The 17,509-nt window shown below is 48.6% G+C and overlaps 5 protein-coding genes across 5 annotated transcripts; 4 read left to right on the forward strand and 1 right to left on the reverse strand.

Moving 5' to 3' along the window:
* Window positions 1-158: 158 nt before the first annotated feature.
* I303_105171 (uncharacterized protein) lies at window positions 159-1,221 on the reverse strand (the record flags this gene model as incomplete). Its single annotated transcript, XM_018408675.2, has 7 exons — window positions 159-200; window positions 282-363; window positions 514-585; window positions 699-805; window positions 954-997; window positions 1,064-1,111; window positions 1,200-1,221. The coding sequence occupies 7 exons, from the start codon at window positions 1,219-1,221 to the stop codon at window positions 159-161; spliced, it is 417 nt and encodes a 138-aa protein (XP_018262366.2).
* A 1,918-nt stretch (window positions 1,222-3,139) lies between these two features.
* I303_105172 (uncharacterized protein) lies at window positions 3,140-7,169 on the forward strand (the record flags this gene model as incomplete). The annotated part of the gene is made up of 9 exons (XM_018408674.1): window positions 3,140-5,185; window positions 5,256-5,677; window positions 5,767-5,971; window positions 6,054-6,129; window positions 6,194-6,270; window positions 6,332-6,413; window positions 6,480-6,553; window positions 6,687-7,000; window positions 7,088-7,169. The coding sequence occupies 9 exons, from the start codon at window positions 3,140-3,142 to the stop codon at window positions 7,167-7,169; spliced, it is 3,378 nt and encodes a 1,125-aa protein (XP_018262365.1).
* Window positions 7,170-8,846: 1,677 nt separating this feature from the next.
* On the forward strand, window positions 8,847-12,936 carry I303_105173 (uncharacterized protein; the record flags this gene model as incomplete). Its single annotated transcript, XM_018408673.1, has 3 exons — window positions 8,847-9,243; window positions 9,303-11,993; window positions 12,089-12,936. The coding sequence occupies 3 exons, from the start codon at window positions 8,847-8,849 to the stop codon at window positions 12,934-12,936; spliced, it is 3,936 nt and encodes a 1,311-aa protein (XP_018262364.1).
* A 618-nt stretch (window positions 12,937-13,554) lies between these two features.
* I303_105174 (uncharacterized protein) lies at window positions 13,555-14,442 on the forward strand (the record flags this gene model as incomplete). Its single annotated transcript, XM_018408672.1, has 4 exons — window positions 13,555-13,576; window positions 13,709-14,031; window positions 14,117-14,130; window positions 14,223-14,442. The coding sequence occupies 4 exons, from the start codon at window positions 13,555-13,557 to the stop codon at window positions 14,440-14,442; spliced, it is 579 nt and encodes a 192-aa protein (XP_018262363.1).
* A 536-nt stretch (window positions 14,443-14,978) lies between these two features.
* Window positions 14,979-16,527, forward strand: I303_105175 (uncharacterized protein; the record flags this gene model as incomplete). Its single annotated transcript, XM_018408671.1, has 3 exons — window positions 14,979-15,052; window positions 15,137-15,229; window positions 15,906-16,527. 3 exons carry the CDS (start codon window positions 14,979-14,981, stop codon window positions 16,525-16,527), a joined length of 789 nt encoding a protein of 262 aa, XP_018262362.1.
* Window positions 16,528-17,509: the final 982 nt, after the last annotated feature.

The following is a 17,509-nucleotide window of genomic DNA, read 5'->3' on the forward strand; positions in this document are numbered from 1 at the left end:
GCTCCATGCTTTTTGCGCGTGCCGTTCAGGACAACGACACAAGAGAAGGTAGGTACTGGAACGATTGTTTGATTGAATGCATTCTTCTCGGCAACTTCCGATCGAAGAAACCCTCTCCCATCACAATCGCTTGACCTGTCCGTAGACAGATTCAAATCTCATACGGCACTTTGTCGAACACCCGCTAACCTATCTGCAGCCTACATGACCAGGACCGAGCATTCTGTCAACTACGCACAATGCCATTATCCGGAATATAGTGTTATGTCGATTTGACTTACCCCTCGTATATAAGGCAACGATAAGAAAGTACCGATGAACGGGGTCTGTCTCAAAGCTTGGAGGATCACAGGGAAGAAGGATCTGTAGTATTCGCCCAGAACAGGATACATTAGTATACAGTGCGCAGACAGGATATATTCCTCGATATATGGGTATTGCGGTTTACGGGGTTATCGGTGTGGGAGTGAGGGAAGCAGAAATGAGGAAAGGCACGGATGGAAAGGAGCTTACCCGAATAACCCTATGAATCCCACGAACTCAATGATGATACCGATTATAGGTCTTTTGAAGAACACCAATAATCTATAGCACAGCGCGTTCGCCAGTATATCAGCATCGGTCCTTACTTAAACCCTCTGATAGCACAGCCGGTGCGACTAATGAGCTGTGTGTGGTGTGCTGTGTGCGCGACTCACATTCCACCGAAGAAACACAGTGTACCCCTCCATTTTTCTTTCCGGGAGAAAAAGTAGAACGTCTTAGTTGGACCGATAATCAGTGGTAATCCCGATAAGAATAGGATCTACGTGTATGCCAAACGATATAGTCAGTATTCTTGAGCTGTTCGACACACCAAGCCCCCTTGCGCATTCGGTTGATCTTGTTCGTCGGGCTGAAATTACTATCGTCCGGTGGAGCATACGAGACAGGAGGTAAAGTATAGGACTAACGTTTCCTAAAGCCAGCAGAGGTCCATCGAAGAATAACATTATTCCTATGACATAGCATTGTACCCATATGAGCTTGTTGGCCGCAGCAGATGGAGAATGAACTAGCTCACCTAGGAATTGGAAGAAGATTCCGAAAGCCACTAGGGCAATACCGATTTCTGTGCACAAAATGAGGTCAGTCACATCACTCCGCTCTGACGGATCCCACATGGTGATTCGGTGAGATGCTAGCACAGCGGCACGCACTCTGACCGTCACTTAACCACATATCTGCTCGCTGTTCCTCCTATCTGCCTGTATAGTAATAATCTTCTTGTCTTCTTTACACGGTCAGTGTGGTCAAAACAAATGCGTTGTATTTCGGTGGTTCCCATAAATCAACTAAGAGCCAAACACGTCGCACCGACACGACACACGAGGCGAAATCCAACCTGGTGCCTTTCGCGCGCCTCCTTTCTGCAACCGTCCGTTTCATAGGCGCACGAACGATCTCTGAGTGCCTCTCTGACATGATCGGTGCCCGAAAAGATCGTTTGACGTCATCTTGCTCATTTCGCGTGATTCTCTCTGCTACTCTTGCGCCAAGGCTGCAGAGCCAAGCGGACCATTCGGTATTATATCACCTTGACACACCTACCCCAGATCCTGGTTATGTCTGGGACCGCTCTAGGTCTCACGTCGGTCCGCTTCGATGTGCTGTGGGTCAGATGATCTTTCGCCTGCTCATGACCCCTCAATCTGGTAGATGATGCTATCCGGTCGGATCGGGTTACTGTAACCTTATACAGGTAGGTTCCGACCATCTTTCTCTGATACGTCTTGCCTGCTCATATTCTCCTCTCGATGAATGTGTCAAGCAGGAAGTTGTGCTTTCGGTTCATCTGTCTATCTGTTTGACTAACGGAACTTGCGAAGCTTATGCTTACATGCATGCATGCAAGAAGCTTTCTCAAGCCTCGAACACTTCTCACGGTCATGTATATATGCACGCACCTTGTTGTCACTCCAAACCCCATTCACACCAAATTGAGCCTTGATGCGTGATGGGCGATGCGTGATTTTACGTTTTTCTCGGATGATCCCCCTTTGTAGATTTTGACCCTGAAGTATTTTCTTATTTCTCTTGGGATACCGCCGGCGGAAAATTCAATTGTTTACATCATCCTTCCTTCCTTCTTTCCTTGGTCCGCTTGCTGCAGTCGCTATGCCCTTGTTCAGGTTCGGAGTTGTTGTTTATTTAGCGGGTTTACCGTAACGCTTTTGTACGGTACGCAAAATTGCGGAGTTCATGCTACGATTGTCTGCGTACACAATCTTTTTGGTCCTGGTTCAAAACCCCAAAATCTCGTTCTTTCGCATCATCGTCGGTTTTCCACTCACTTGGCATCACCCATCCATCAGGCAGATGTGTACATGGAGTCGTCCGTAACATCTCAGACCCATCTTCCTCGAGCTGTGCAAGACGCAAAAGATTCAACACGATTGCCATTGCATCTCGTTACCGAAACAAATTTCTCTTTGCTTCACCGACGAAACCAGGGTTTTCACCAAGAAGCCAACCCTTATCTTAGGATTTAGACTAGATACCAACCCTTTAATAATTGGTCTCGCTCTTTCGCGACGGCCGTAGCATACTACGTATCCACCGCAACTGTGTTTTGTGTCATTTGGAGGGTCTTACTGTGAGACCAAGATCGTCATTTGACGCGGTCAGTGAGTGGGTTTAGACGTTTTCCCTTCGTTGCCTCTTACCTGGTGGCTGCGATCGACCAATCACCCCCTCATCCTTCTTGTGGAGAAAAAGACACAGTCGAGACTCAGAGTCACATCATCGTTCCCTCTTTGTATATGATTTTCGAGAACTGATCAAAGCTTCTTTCTTTTTCGCGAACAGACAGACAGTTGTTCTTTGTTTTACATCTCACCATCAAAGAGTACCTCAATATCAAAGCTTAAGGCCGGGATTTTTCCTTAGCATCGAGTCTTAGCCTGAAGAAGGATTCCTCTTGTTAATCTGTAAACCGACTATCTCTTATCTCTCTTTCAAAAACGAACCTCTTCACGATCACGATCTCCACACAACGATTCTTCCAAACGACAATATTGTAGATTCACGCCATTAAGAGGAACTTCACGTACCATTGAAACGACAAAGCCCTCGCCTCTCAGAAGGACCTCTGGCTACCATGTCTATACCCGACAATCCATTCCAAGCCCCCACTACTCCCCAAGCACCGGTTCTGCAGATCCAGACCGAGAGCGCCTCGCCGACTTCTCCTTCCCCTGGAGGTGATAATGTCATCGCATCCCCTTATTCGCACACCACTTCACCAGGGCAAATGGAGAGTTCGCCTCAATCTGCCACTGTCTCACCTCCAGGTCAGACCACTACCAGCACACCTGGGGGACTGGCTCCACCCGATTCGGGGATCAAGAACCGCCGACGGGTTCAATGGACTTCGGATTCCCATATCGTGCAGTTACACCCCATACAACCGGTCCCCTCTTCACCTCATCAACTAGATGAAGGAAACATCGAGCAATTTAGAGATGCCTTAGAAGCCCATAGAACCGGATCCATCAGAAGGCATAGACCTCCAAGTCAATTGAGTCGACAGAGTAGTGCGGACGGAAGCGAGACTAGAGGAGGAACCGAAGATGAGGATTACGATTACAGGCTAGATGTCGATCCTCCTCTGAATCGAGTGACTAGTGCTGGATCGAATCCTGAAGAAGGTGAGGATAACGGTATGAGGGAACATGTGGCCACATATATCGATCCCGGAGAGCGAGATGGATTACCCAATATCCCTCAGATGCCAAGTCAGGACCCGGACCACCGAGACGCTGCGAAGGACCTCGTCAGAGCGCATACAGGTAAATGGGGTGTGCTTAGGAGGAGAGTCAAGACCTCAGGCAATGTCAACAGAGCGTTCGGAGCTGGACGTGTTGGAGGTGGAGCTCCTTCGACATCGGCGGATCCAGAGAAGCAGGAAGACGATGCACGTGCTTCTCAAGATGCGTTCGCTGCTCGGTATCCCGAACCTCGTAAACATTCTTTGGCAGCTTCGGCGGCAGCCCACGGCTCTGGTCCTGGCATGCCAGGGGGCGCATCTGTCTTATCTTCCCTCTTGGCGTTATATGGCCAACAGAACAGCGGCATGAACTCAGGCACCACCTCTGCTGCGTCATCAAGACCTAACTCGGATGATGAAGATTCGTCCGACGAGGAGGAAGCAAGAAGAAGAGCTCAGGAGCATCACAAAGGTGGCAAAGGATTCCTTGGTTTGGGCAAGAAATCAGCTTCTAGTTCGAATTCGAATGGTACGCCAGCCAACGAGGTCGTGATTCACAATGAACCGCATCGATCCTCCGTTTCTGCTGAAGCTACCGGAGAACCACTCGCCCCTCAGCCCTCAAGATATTCCAACGGAGAAAGACGCCCGCCTTCACCAGGATTATCCGGTTTCTTCCAGCGAACTAAAGAACAAATTCAATATAAACGTCCCGAAGCAGCAAAATCAGGTGCTGGAGTGTTCGGTGCGCTAATCCAGAATACCGCAAACCTCTCTGGAGCAGCCACTCCCGCTGGATCAGCCCTGGCACCAGCAGCAAGGAGACCGGGCTATCAGCTCAATCGATATTCAGCTCCCAACCTAGAAGCTGAAGAGAAAATCCAAAACTGGAGACCCCCTTCAAGACCTTCTTCCAGAGCTGGATCTCGAGGTGGATCGAGACCCACCTCCATACATTCTTCTACAGCGGTCTCTCAGAATGGTGATTCACCCTCGGACGACTTCAGCATGAAGAAAAAGGCTATCTCGTCCGACGATCTAGTCGGCATGAGAGAAAGAGAACGGATGGGCGACCGGGAAAGACAGGCGACGGATGACTCGTCTTTGACTCTCAACTCCAGATACAACTCGTCCTCCTTGACCCTTGGGGACGACAAGCATAAGAAGAGACCCAAGTCTGGAGTTGGAGCTTTGAGATTGGATTCGCTAGCTGCCTTACCCGTGAATGCGCTCAAAGAAGGTGGAAAACAGATCAAGTCAGCCGAGAAGTGGTTATTGAGTGCTGCAAAAACCCCTTTGGGCACACCACCCGAGAAAGGCGGAGCCGATTATTTCACTCGACCATTGACTGAGGACGAGAGAAGAAGGAAAGAATGGGAGGCTGAGAAGAAACGCAGAAAGAAGGCTAGGGAAGCTAGAAAGAAACAGGAAATCTTTGTGAGTATCCGACTCCATCTCATAAATCTCATCATCTTGAGCTGTGTACTAATGCTTGAATGTTGTTTAGATCATTCAACACGTTGCTGCGATCTTGGCAAGACAACAATTCTTGATGAAACTAGCAAGAGCTTTGATGATGTTTGGATCCCCTTCACATCGACTGGAAACCCAGATCCAAGCTACAGCAAAGGTGCTCGAAATCAACGCTCAAGTAGTCTACATGCCTGGAACGATGTTGATTTCCTTCGGCGACGATGCTACCCATACTTCGGAAACCAAGTTCTTGAAACAAGCTACTGGATTGGATCTGGGTAAACTCCTAGCGACACACCATCTTTACTGGAACGTGGTACACGACAAGATGTCGGTGGAACAAGCTTCGAAAGATCTTGATGTGCTTATGACCACCCCTGTCTATTACAATTGGTGGCAGACACTCTTGATCGGTGCGATGTGTTCTGCTTTCATCACTGTCATTGGTTTCTACGGGTAAGTTCTGGTCTTCCTGACTCCCACTCCGCCATTCATCATGATTAGGGAGGATCTGAAAGCTGATTTACGGCTATGATAAAATCTAGTTCTTTCGTCGATGCACTCATGGCTATGCCTTTGGGTTGTTTGCTTGTTGGTGTGCAGATGTTGGCTGCTCGAAACGATATGTTCTCGAACGTTTTCGAAATCGCCATTGCCACTGTCATCTCCTTTGTCTCGGCTGCTTTAGCTTCCACCGAGGTGTTCTGTTACACTGCATTGGTCTCTGGTGGAGTGGTGTTGATCTTACCCGTAAGTATCTGGCTTTAGTACACATTCAACTGTGTAAAGATTCCACATACTGTAGATGACGGAACTGATCTTGGAATAATAGGGTTACATCGTACTTTGTGGTGCTCTCGAACTGGCTTCGCGAAATATTACCGCTGGTGCTGTCAGAATCGGTTATAGTGAGTCCCTCATACAGTGCAACCCAGATGGTGGACACCTGCTGACACTGTCTCCACGCAATAGGTGTGATTTACTCCCTGTTCTTGGGTTTCGGTATTTCCATCGGAGCGGTGCTGTACGAAAAGATCACTCACAAAGATGTGAGTCAACAATCGCGTGAGAAAGCCATGAAAGTTGCTGATGAGTGGTTGAATACGCCAGGTCTTATACGCAAGCGATTATACCTGTGCGAGTACGCATGGAGGGGCGCCATGGTACCAAGTCACTCCTTCTGCTTATTGGTGTACGTCGATCTTACTTACCCCCTCTTCATCGTACACAGATCAACTAATGGCCTCTACCTTTACAGACTTCCTGTGTTGTCCTGGTTATGCGTTCTTCCTCTCATTGAGGAATCAACAACCACTTTGGGCCAAGGAACTTGTAAGTGCAATTTCATTTCTCTCCCCGATCAAGGACCCGATCCAATTTCAAACGGATCTGATACATCCCTTACCTCCGACAAAGCGTGTTTTTAATTGAACTTCGAAGGAGCTAATTAAGTTGTGTCATCTAGCCAATCATGGTCATAGTCGCAGTCGCAGGGTGGTCATCCAACCACTTCTCATCTCTCGCTTTCCCCGGTCGATCAGATATGACATCCGCCATCGGTTCATTCGTAGTTGGTACACTGGGTAATCTGTACGGCAGAATCTCGAACGGTTCCTCGTTCCCAGTCACGGTGACTGGAATCCTGTTCCAACTTCCATCTGGTCTGTCCAATGGAGGTATTTTCAACTTCGCTGCGGAGTCCTCGGACGGCTCGTCGACTGCGTATAGTAGTGGATTTAGTGTAGCCCAACAGTTGGTTAGTGTGGCTATTGGTTTGACGTGAGTTCTTGCGCTATCCTTCTTCTGCCGCTTTCCTTTCGGCAATTTCTCTCGAGCTGATTGAATATGGTATCTCGAATCGGGCAGTGTCGGTCTCTTCGTCAGTGCGGCTGTTACACATCCTTTCGGAGGAGGAAGAAGAAGAGGATCAGGTATCTTCTCTTTCTAGATCTAGATTTTGAGGTTGAAAAGCGTTCATTGGGATCCGCCGACAATCCTCCGTCATTGCAAAAAAGGCTTCATGTGTATAGCATAGAATTACATAGATTGAATAGAAAGTGTGCATAACACAATCGGAAGGGCACGAAAAGAAGTAATTTTTACAGATCTTATGCAAGAAATATGGACTTTTTTTATATCCTTTTGGCATGGTTGACATGACATGACTTGAAGGTAAATCGATTTCGAAACTTGATCTTGATATCGAAGTGAAGTCAAGGAGCAAGGAGTGATTTACTCCGAATCGATAGGAAAGTTTAAATGAACGAATTGACCCTGAGTTACCCGGTTCATAGGGGAAAGGAGGGGACCACGTCGTCATAACAGAAGTGCAAAGTGATATCTCAGGGTTCTGTCAAGTATTACCGAACTTTGTATTTCTCACGTTCCTTCACATCATACAGAGTATCATACCCCGTATGCATGTTCGACCATGTGCAAGGGAGAAGTAATGGTAATGTTGTAATGTTCATACGTATATACGAGTACATGTACTTGAACATCTTGATCTTGATCATCTTACAATCAGCTCCGGCTTCGAGTAGCCTTACGAAAACAACCCATCAACGGACCACGGTTCAAAGGGTTAGGGTTTCTGAAACACGATCTACGAACCGCTTTAGCTGCAGAAGAGAAGAAGGAAGATCTTCGGTATCGGTATCCAAAAAAGGGAAGCGATCTACACCGCGTTCTTTGATCCGCATCGGTCTTGATCAGTGGAAGACATCTATGTCAGTCTCAAAAGGAGCTTTCGAGTCCATCTTAGCAGAGACCGAACGCGACATTCTACACTACTCGTGAACGAGGCTCGGGTTTGACCCCAGGCCGTTTACTACATCGATACATCGACACGGTAACTTAGACCATCTGGAAAGGTTAGATATCAGAGGTCTGAGCGCAGGAACAATTTACACACATCGGATACTGGGCAGAATACACGCATGGGATCTCAGTCGCATGAAGGTATATAGGAATAGATGTAGATCAGAATGATGCGATCACCGAATAAGAGGGAAGATCTTGAGGCCAAATACGATGTCGTCCTAGAATGTGAGTCGGTTTATCCCCTCATCTGACTTAACTTGAACTACCACTTCCACCTCCGCATCTTGGTTTCCGCATGACCTTCGGTGTCCATGGCTGTGTATCTGTGTATCTGTGTGTCTGTGTGTTATCTCCATTTCCACTTTTACCGGACTATCCGCCGATCCTCTCCAAAGGATGCTTGACTTATCGGTCGGCCGTTAAATTCGCTCGCTCGCTTTTGAGGCGTGTTACGAGCATCCTTTGACATGATCAAAACACGTTTCACCGGTCATTCAATATCCATCTGCCTCGTCATCCATCACTTGATCACTCACTTACTGCATCACCTCATCAAGCCACGAAATGCGATGGCTTCCTTCTTCGTATTTCTCACATCGCGCTTCTCTCCCCACTCTTCCTCCTGGCTCTCCTTCTCTCCGCAAGCAACACTCACCTCGCGTTCTTTTCTTGGACGCTGGAGCTGTGACTTCGATCACTTATCAGATTCCTTCCTCTTCATTCACCTTTATCCCAACCTGATTCCTGCTCGCTGTGTCACCGATACGACCGATCCAAACACAAATATCGCTGACCACTTGTCATGATACTTCTCTCCTCTATTCACAACCCACCACTGACACCATCTCCTGCTTCTCCTCGATCCCACTTCGTATCCCGCGCCGATCGACTTCGCCGATACATCTCATTCGACTCATCGGTCCCATGCCCAATCTACTTCCCGGCGCCAGTCCCGAACTTGGAGCTTCACTCGGCAGCCGCAAGTGGGAATGTAGGACTGGTACATTACGCTCTCACTCATGGTCAACCCGTCAATTCGGTCTTGCATGGAGTCTTACCGTTACATGCGGCTTGCTCAGGTGGAAGTGTCAGCGTGGTGCGGATGTTAATTGAGAATGGAGCGGATGTGAATGCACCAAGATTACCTAGACGTTATAGTGATGGAAAGAAAGGGACAGCTCCCAGTGTCGGAACTGCAGGTGAGTCTCATCGAACAGCGATTAGTCTAGTAAAGGTATTGACCTCAGAGCGGATCTAGGCTCAACCCCATTGCATTTCGCCGCTGCCAATGGTCATGCTCCAGTAGTCCAGATGCTCCTTGCTTCAGGTGCAGACGCTACGAAACCAGACAAGAACGGAAACACCCCTGAAGATTTAGCTACTATCAACGGACATGAAGATGTTGTTCACGTCTTACACGTCTACCACCATATGCAGCACCAAGACGCCTTGAACGACCCTGCTAACTCGGACAGAGCTGAACCTTCTTCTCCCTCTGGCTCGACTTCCCATCTTCCCGACGACGAAGAAATCAGTATCCATAGCCGTCCCACCTGGGTCGGATCCAGAAAAGGGAAAGAGAGGGCTTTCAGTCTGACAAGTACGACATCTGAAAGTGCTGGGCGAGTCAAGAAAAGCCTGGAGGGTCTATTGAGAAGAGGATCAAGACATTCATTCGCAGATAACCTGTCAGAGCATAGAAGCGGCTTCGACTCCCCCAGATCCGATGTCTCGGGATCTAGACCAAACGTTATCCCTCGCATATCCACGACAAGCGATATATCCTCAGTCAATGAGTCAGATCACCTACAGTCACCTGTAGATCTCGATTTACCCGGATCGCCGTCGCCTCAAAAGGGCAACGATAGACCTTTGATAAGTAAGGACAGTGATGTCTCAGGACAGGGCAGTCCGGTATCCTTGTCCAGGGTCACTAGCGGTCATTCTTCGCACAGTAACGGCACTTCCATCGTACTCGGTTCACCACCCCATTCAGCTGGACCACCACCACCTCAGCCGCGTGGCCGATTGAATTCTACTTCCTCGCATCGTCCGACTTTGCCATCCATCCTGGAAAAAGCCGTTCATCCAGGCCAAGCATTCCGGGCGGCCATGCGGCATCATCACGACAAAGATCAGCATAGTCATTCTTCGCTTGATCCAGCCAATGATAACACTTCACATGAAAACGACCACACCTCGCATGGAGGTGGACTTTTCAGGGGTAGAAGAAAGTCCAGCGGAACGGATGATACGCATCATAGGAAGCACAAACATGGATTCAAAGGGTTATTCAGGCGAGGTGGACATTCTCCTCCCTCGAGAAGTCCTAGTCCACCGATGAAGTCGGATAGCACAAAGCCCATGGCGGCTGAAGAGATCGAAGAGGGGATCGAGAGACTGAAGCGAGCGAGCCTGGACATGGAAAGGCAAAATCAAGAAGCCGCCGGGATAGACAATGAACAAGGAGCGGGGATCGATCCTAGGATAATCGAAGCTATCAGTTTGAATGACGAGGATGAATACGTGGATGCGCGGGAACCAACGCCTCAGCAACCTCTCTCCGCGCCAGTCACGAAAACCAAATTCTTCCCTGATAGTCCTGGTCTTCCATCTCGACTACAGCACCGAGCGTCTGATGTTCCCTTGTCTTCAGCCACAACCCCAGGCCAGTCGGGCTTCAACCGACCTAGAACAGGCAGTGAGGTCATCGCCCCCAGTCCACTGGCTAATGAGTGGGCTCACGACGATGACTCTGACTCATCCCTGCAGAGAGCTGGTATACGGAGGGTCAAAACGGAAATCATCAAATCACCCATATCATCCTCTCCGCTCTCTCCTGACTCAGAAGCTTCTTCGTCAAGTCCAACATCACTCGGACACGTCCGACGACGCTCTGCGACTCATTCTGGGGGTTTACCGAGTCCTATACTTTCTACGATCACCAAAGCTCTCAATCCACCCAGACTAGCCGGATTGGGCTGGGAAGATGATGTGGATCTTAGGAAAGTGGCTGCGTCTGGCTTGATTAGACGGGAAAGTCAAAGAAGATTGGCCGAGGTCGATGCCGAATTCGACGCCGAAGATGATGTTTACCATGATGCTCTTTCTCCTGGACTCGAAGCGCAGCAGTCTGAGATTAGCGATCAATTGCACGATCAGTTCGAAAAGGACGATGATAGTACCCCTACGCCCCCTTCTACAGGAAGCGCGAACGAGTCAACCCCAACAGCTCAAACTGAAGACAGTCTAAGTATACACGGCAGATTGCGCGGAGCAAGTGTCGGTTCGAACACAACTGACTCTTCTCGACACTCCACGCCCTCGGCGTCGTTCAGAATGTCCGCGATCTCCGACAATCCGGACGATGTGCGCAATCAGCGGAATCAGACTGCCGTGGGATCAAGCGGCACAGCATCCACTTCGATCGTTGATGGGCGACCAAGGGGTATATCCGTATCTTCCATCGCGTCGACTACATCAGGCATGGGGTACTCTTACGCTCAATCTACTTCTACCCCTCCCACTTCGCTCACAACACCTTCAGCACTGTCTTTGGCTTTGCTTGGTGGAAGTGGCGGATTCCCGCCTGTACCGGAGGACGAAGTGGCGAGCATCACTTCCGCGCCACTGAATCGTCGTACGATATCTTCCCACGCAGAAGCCAAGGAAGCCGTCAAGCGGAACGAAAGCGATATCTTCCAGTTGGCTCAACTTCCACCTTCCCTTGACTCGAGTCGGTCTTTAGCCGAGCAATTAGCTGCTTATGGTGAGAATTACGCTATCGAGAGGCAATTTGCGGAAATCGAAAGGAGATCCTCGGGCTTGACACCTCGCAGCGAAGATGGTGAGAGTTTCTTCAGTGCGCAGAGCTCGAACAGGAGTGGAGGATCTAGCAAGAGTTCTGAAAGGGGAGTGAGGAGACCAGGTAGTGCCGGTGGTGTCCACGGTGAGTATTATTTTATCATATCATCGAATGTGTCCTGTACGGAGGGGATAATCGTCTGATATACTCAATGAAAGCTGATGATACTCCTTGGCCAGGTCGTGCATTGTCCAATCCCCTCGTTCCTCTGGTCAGCGTCGATGCTCCCAGATCATCTTTACCATCCATCAACAACATCTACGACAAGAGAGCGGACGCTTATCGGAAGCATATGGCCACGCTCACATCCGCTCAACAACCCTTGTTACCCCCATCATCGACTCGACACGCTCATAAGAGGGCTAGGCAGAGGGCGGTGTCAGCTCAGGAAATGTGGTTGACTGCCGGTCCCTCGAATGCCCAACAACAGCAACACTCCAGACCTGCCTCTTTGACTGCTAATTCCCTCATGAGCTATGCAACAGCGAAGGACGATGAAGATGATCTGCATCCGCACATATCGAGTCCTTTCCCGGTAACAAGCAACCCGATTACAGGTCAAAGACCCCGTAAATCTTCTTTCGGCTCAATTGGCTCGACCACCTCCCATTCCAATCTTCACGGACGAAGTCATACGGCGCCCTCCAGGAAGTACGCCGCTGGAGGGAGCACCAGCAATAATCCGATAACGGATAATTTAGCAGGCCGATATCACGGTTTATCTCCTTCGACTATGGGTCGTTCCGCTACTTCAGCTTCAGCTTCGCGATCGCTGTCTAATCCCAATCCGAGTACTTCGGCATCGATGGGAATTTCGCCATACGTCTCGATCTTCTCGAATAGGTATCAACCGAAAGTCCCCCTTAACGATGATGATTCGGATGACGAGAATGATAATAATCGGGAATATACGGTCATTGAGAACGATTGGAGGGGCGGACATATTGTGAGACCTGATGAGCTAGGTCTTTCCACGGGGAGTGGGGAGAAGAAGAAGTGGAGTCTGAAGAAGCTGAGCAGGAAGTAGTGGCAGGCAATACTCGTCTTGCCAGGTGATTTACTTTGAAACAGCTCGATCTAGCTTCGTGCGTCCGTCATCATCAGCTGTACCACATTCGTTTCCCCTTTTTGTTTTATTCTTGGTCCTGTTTTATTGCTATAATTCTGGTTTTTCGGTGCGGATTCTTGTCAATTCGTCTCTCGTTGTAAGGGTTCTCAGGGAAAGCGGAAAATCTTGTTTGTACCTTCTCACTTCTCAGTGGCCCAATGCCATATATGACTATACTTACACCTATAATCTGCAAATCATCTGAAATTGTAGCCCTCATGAATCGACTTGTATGGAAAGACCTTTCTCGTGGCAGTGCTGCTGAAAATTCACGGATCAAGGACCTAATGATGCTGATGGTGATGACGCCATCAGCCCGAGCACACCGAGAGCCAAAGGAAGGTAAAACGTACTATCTTAAGCTAGTAGGAAACTCGCTTGTTAGATGGAAGACAGTGCATGTTCTGATGTCATTCGAGGATCAAGAGGTGTTTCTCAACATTGTTATATAAGGTGGAGCTAGACGTGCTCACGACACTGATCGATGTTTATTGACCTACATTATCTCAACTTACGGATCATATTGACAAGCACATGATGCTCGAAGTACCAACTCAGAGTAAGTGTCGGTCTTATCATGTAGACATGCTCAATTCTAGATATCCCGTCATCCAGGGAGGCTGTCAGCTTCTCTCGAGAGGGGTTGTCGTCTTCGTCAGATGTGTCAGGCTGATCAATGACATTCTTGCAGCAAACGATAACAACATTTCAGATCGGTGTTTCCTCTCTTCCTCGCCTAAGCCACGCCCACCTTCAGCACCAACTCCCACACCGCATTGGAACCCTTACGCCAACGGACAGCCCGCCTCAATCAACCAGTTACCGCCAGGTGCATTCTCTAGTCCCTCGTACAACTATACCAGCGATGGTAATGGTCAATATCCGTCAGCTTATCATTATCCAGCTCCAGGTCCAGCTCCAGCTCCGGTCCCGCAGAGCCATGGAAAGAAAGATCTGATTGATAAGTTGGATAAGGCTACAAAACATAAATACCAGAAAGAGCTGAATAGTATTGTACGTATTGTTCTCATCCTTTCTCTCGTACCTCATGATCGAAATGACCTGTTCAATTGACCTGTGATCTACGTCGTTACTGCAGAGACCCATCTACGAGTAAGTGTTGCATTGACCTTTTACACATAACGCCGACGCACACCGTGTCTATGAGTAAGCGACTCAAGCTGAACACTGACACTGATATATAGGCTATATGAAGAACGACGACAGAAGAAGAAAGCTCAAAAGAAGCAAGAACAGATAGCTGCCTCAGCAGAGATATTGGCCGCTTCTACAGAAGTGGGAGTCGCTATTGCGGAAGCGAGTGCGGGTGCCGCTGATGGCGGGGGAGGAGGAGGGGGATCAGGTGGAGATGGTGGAGGAGGTGCAGCGGCGGCGGGATGTGGTGGTGGAGGAGGTGGTGGATAGATGTCGCATATCGGAACTCACGCTCATGAATAGTTACAAATGAACATGTTAAGACTACAGTATATCACTGCGAATAGAGGATCCCATGTGATGTTTTGACACTTGTGTGACGCATTAACTCGAACGTAGGGTGAAACGCTGATGCCAAGCTTCGGCGATCATGAACGATCGATGGCGTACGTGGGGTATGCGCAGATGCATTTCTGCCCGGAACCGGAAGGTCCTCTGATGAAGTTGATACCAACGACCAGTTACAGGGTCGTCGTCGCTTCGCTCCTACTCCCAATCCTCCTTCCCCAGGCACGTTTTAGCGTCTCAAAACTGAACAATTATACTATGCGAGTAGATCACGACCAAAAAGCAGCCCAGGCTGGCCGGACGCTTGCATCTTATCTCATACTGTCCTTTCTTCCTGTCGATGAAATGGGATCGCGATCGCCCTCACCCGGATGTACGACAATTCAGCTGCTGACAGACCTACCATACATCCTCTGCGACCGACTTGAGCCGAAATCGCCAAATGCATCAGAAACCCAATGAGACCCAGAGGTCGGTTCCGCATATACTTCTTGTTGATCTTGCTGTACGACTGTAACGATAAACGTATCAAGTCAGTCTGCGTGTACTTGATGTCCTTAATGTCCTTGGTGTTTAATGTCCTTGGTGTCGAATGGAGACTGATTTGCGATAACAGAACTGCCGAAGAGCGGAAGAAAAGAAAGTGCAAGACCGGGTTGAAGATCATCGATATGCTACAAGAAGCTGGAGTGGCAATAGGTACTTCGGTGTAGGTGGACTTAGTACAGTGGACAGTGGTATAGTGCAACGAATGACTATGTTATCAGCTTCACGATTTATATATGTACAGTGAACAACGACTCCAGGATTGGCATATGCTTTTAGATGTCTCGCGTTCTAAGTCTAGACATGAGCTTTCCAGACCCACGACGACAGTGCAGCTTTATACAAAGACACTCGTCGTATGCGAACACATGTCAGATGAGACAGCATACGACCCTCAAGGTATTCGTTGTCAGCGCGATTCCAAGTGCTTACAGTCATGATGCATGTCTTCGTATCGTGCTTTCTCACCATAAGCTTGAGCTATCTCATCACCAACAGACAAGAGCTTACAGTAGCTTCATTCTGCACAGACATTTGCGAAGAAAAGCAGACTTGTAGAGCACTGGCGTGTCCACCAATTCCATCAAGATGTCCAATACCGAATTTCCGGATGTCCTGCGCTTGAGAAGCGGGGGATGCTTCGACTGGGTAAGAACCTCATTGGCTTAATCGATTGTTGCTCCTTTTCGTACCTGCTGACTATGGATATTGGGGGACATTGCTTCTTTCGCAGCTCATGTGAGTGAATGAATGTTTCCAGTATGCTCATGGTTACTCGTACTCCATGACGGTCGCGATCATCAGATTGACTGATATTTTCCATGCCTTTGCAACAATAGGAAACGTCATGACCCCGATGAAACAGGTCACACGCCGATGATCTCCCAAGGCCCTTACTCTCCATCTACCACTACCGGCTTTGGACCCTCTCGCGCGCACAGCAGACAGAAGGAAAAAGGCAAGAAAGATAAGAGCAAAAGGACGGACAAACCCAAAATCCAGATCAAGGGTAAAGTCGGTAACCACGATAAAAACAAATCTAATTCGAAGTCGAAAGCGAAAGATGAAGAGGGGCTTGTCAAGATCAAGGATAAAGGATCAAGTATCAAAATCAAAAATAAAGCCGACGGAACGACTCAGACAATCACGAAGGAGCCGAATTTGTATACTACCTTCAATCCTCTTATCAAGGACACTGGATCCGACCTCGATCCCAGCATCGGTACGAAAGTAAACGCAGGATTGGGTCTAAGGTCAGGTGGTCCAGGTAGTCTGACTGCGGGGTTCAGAGGTAGGACAGCAGGAGAGGTAGGAGGTGCGGATGATGCGGATGCGGATAGGGACAGCGATGTTTCCTGGAGACCTGGTGATGATGGTGCGTTAGTACGTGGAGTAGACGAGAACGGGGGTTTGTGGAATAGGATGAAGAGGGATTGCCTGGAGGTGCGAGTGCTGCTGTGACTGGCCGATATTGAGCGCTGTATTCTACTTAGTATAACCTGACATAATGGGAAGTAAAATCGCTCGTACTGTATTTGATCTGAGATTGACGATATCGGTTTGTATACTTGCGCGCGCAGATTCCATCGGTACTTCTTTGTACTTCTTTATCATCTTGCTTTAATCTCGAATGAATGGAGTTCAATTATGATTATAAACACGACACATCGTTCTGAAATTTGAACATGAGCAGTTGGATGCCACTTTGTTGCTGAGCTGCTATTTCATATTCGGACAACCCCCCAAAAGCCGTTGGTCGAAGGGAAGCATGGGGATTTCCTGAAGATGACACGATGACGCGGGGTTAACGTGATATCAGGTCGTTATATCCTGAATCTTTCATTTATCTACAAGTTTAATCTTCAATCTGCTGCCGCTCCACACTGATTCGGCACGGTGCCGCGCGACTTCTGCAGTCTTACTGTAAAAACATGAGTAAGATCGGAGGGTTTGGAAGGCGGAGACGGCGACCTCGGATCGGGGTTAGCGTTAGGTTATGTTGATCAAGGAGCAGGCGAGTGATCGACTCGATTGGCCCCTTGATATTATCAATTCTTTCTGCTAGCCGGCAGAAGCAGAAATGGTATTTCCAGGGTCGCTTGCAGTATTCTCGCTCGCGTGCGACCCCTCGGACCTAGCATACCAGCGTTTAGATCAGGAATGTGGAATAACTATAAGGTGATATCCCATCATTTCGGAATCGACTTAAAGTTTTAGCTTGCTTTTCATCGGAGTTCATCGCTATTTTTGGAGATGCAGCAGAGCTCACACGCTCATACACGAGTATTCTATTTCCGACTAACGTTTTAGCGGGGTCGATGTATAGCTTGGAACCACACATGGTTAGGGCTCAGGTCTTTTTTTCGAGGGCAGTCGCCGTTCTTTCCGATCATCCTGATGTATTGATGTATTGATATCTAGTGAAGTTGAAAACATGTAGATA

Source organism: Kwoniella dejecticola, chromosome 6 (genome assembly GCF_000512565.2).
Source record: "Kwoniella dejecticola CBS 10117 chromosome 6, complete sequence".
Taxonomy (NCBI): domain Eukaryota; kingdom Fungi; phylum Basidiomycota; class Tremellomycetes; order Tremellales; family Cryptococcaceae; genus Kwoniella; species Kwoniella dejecticola.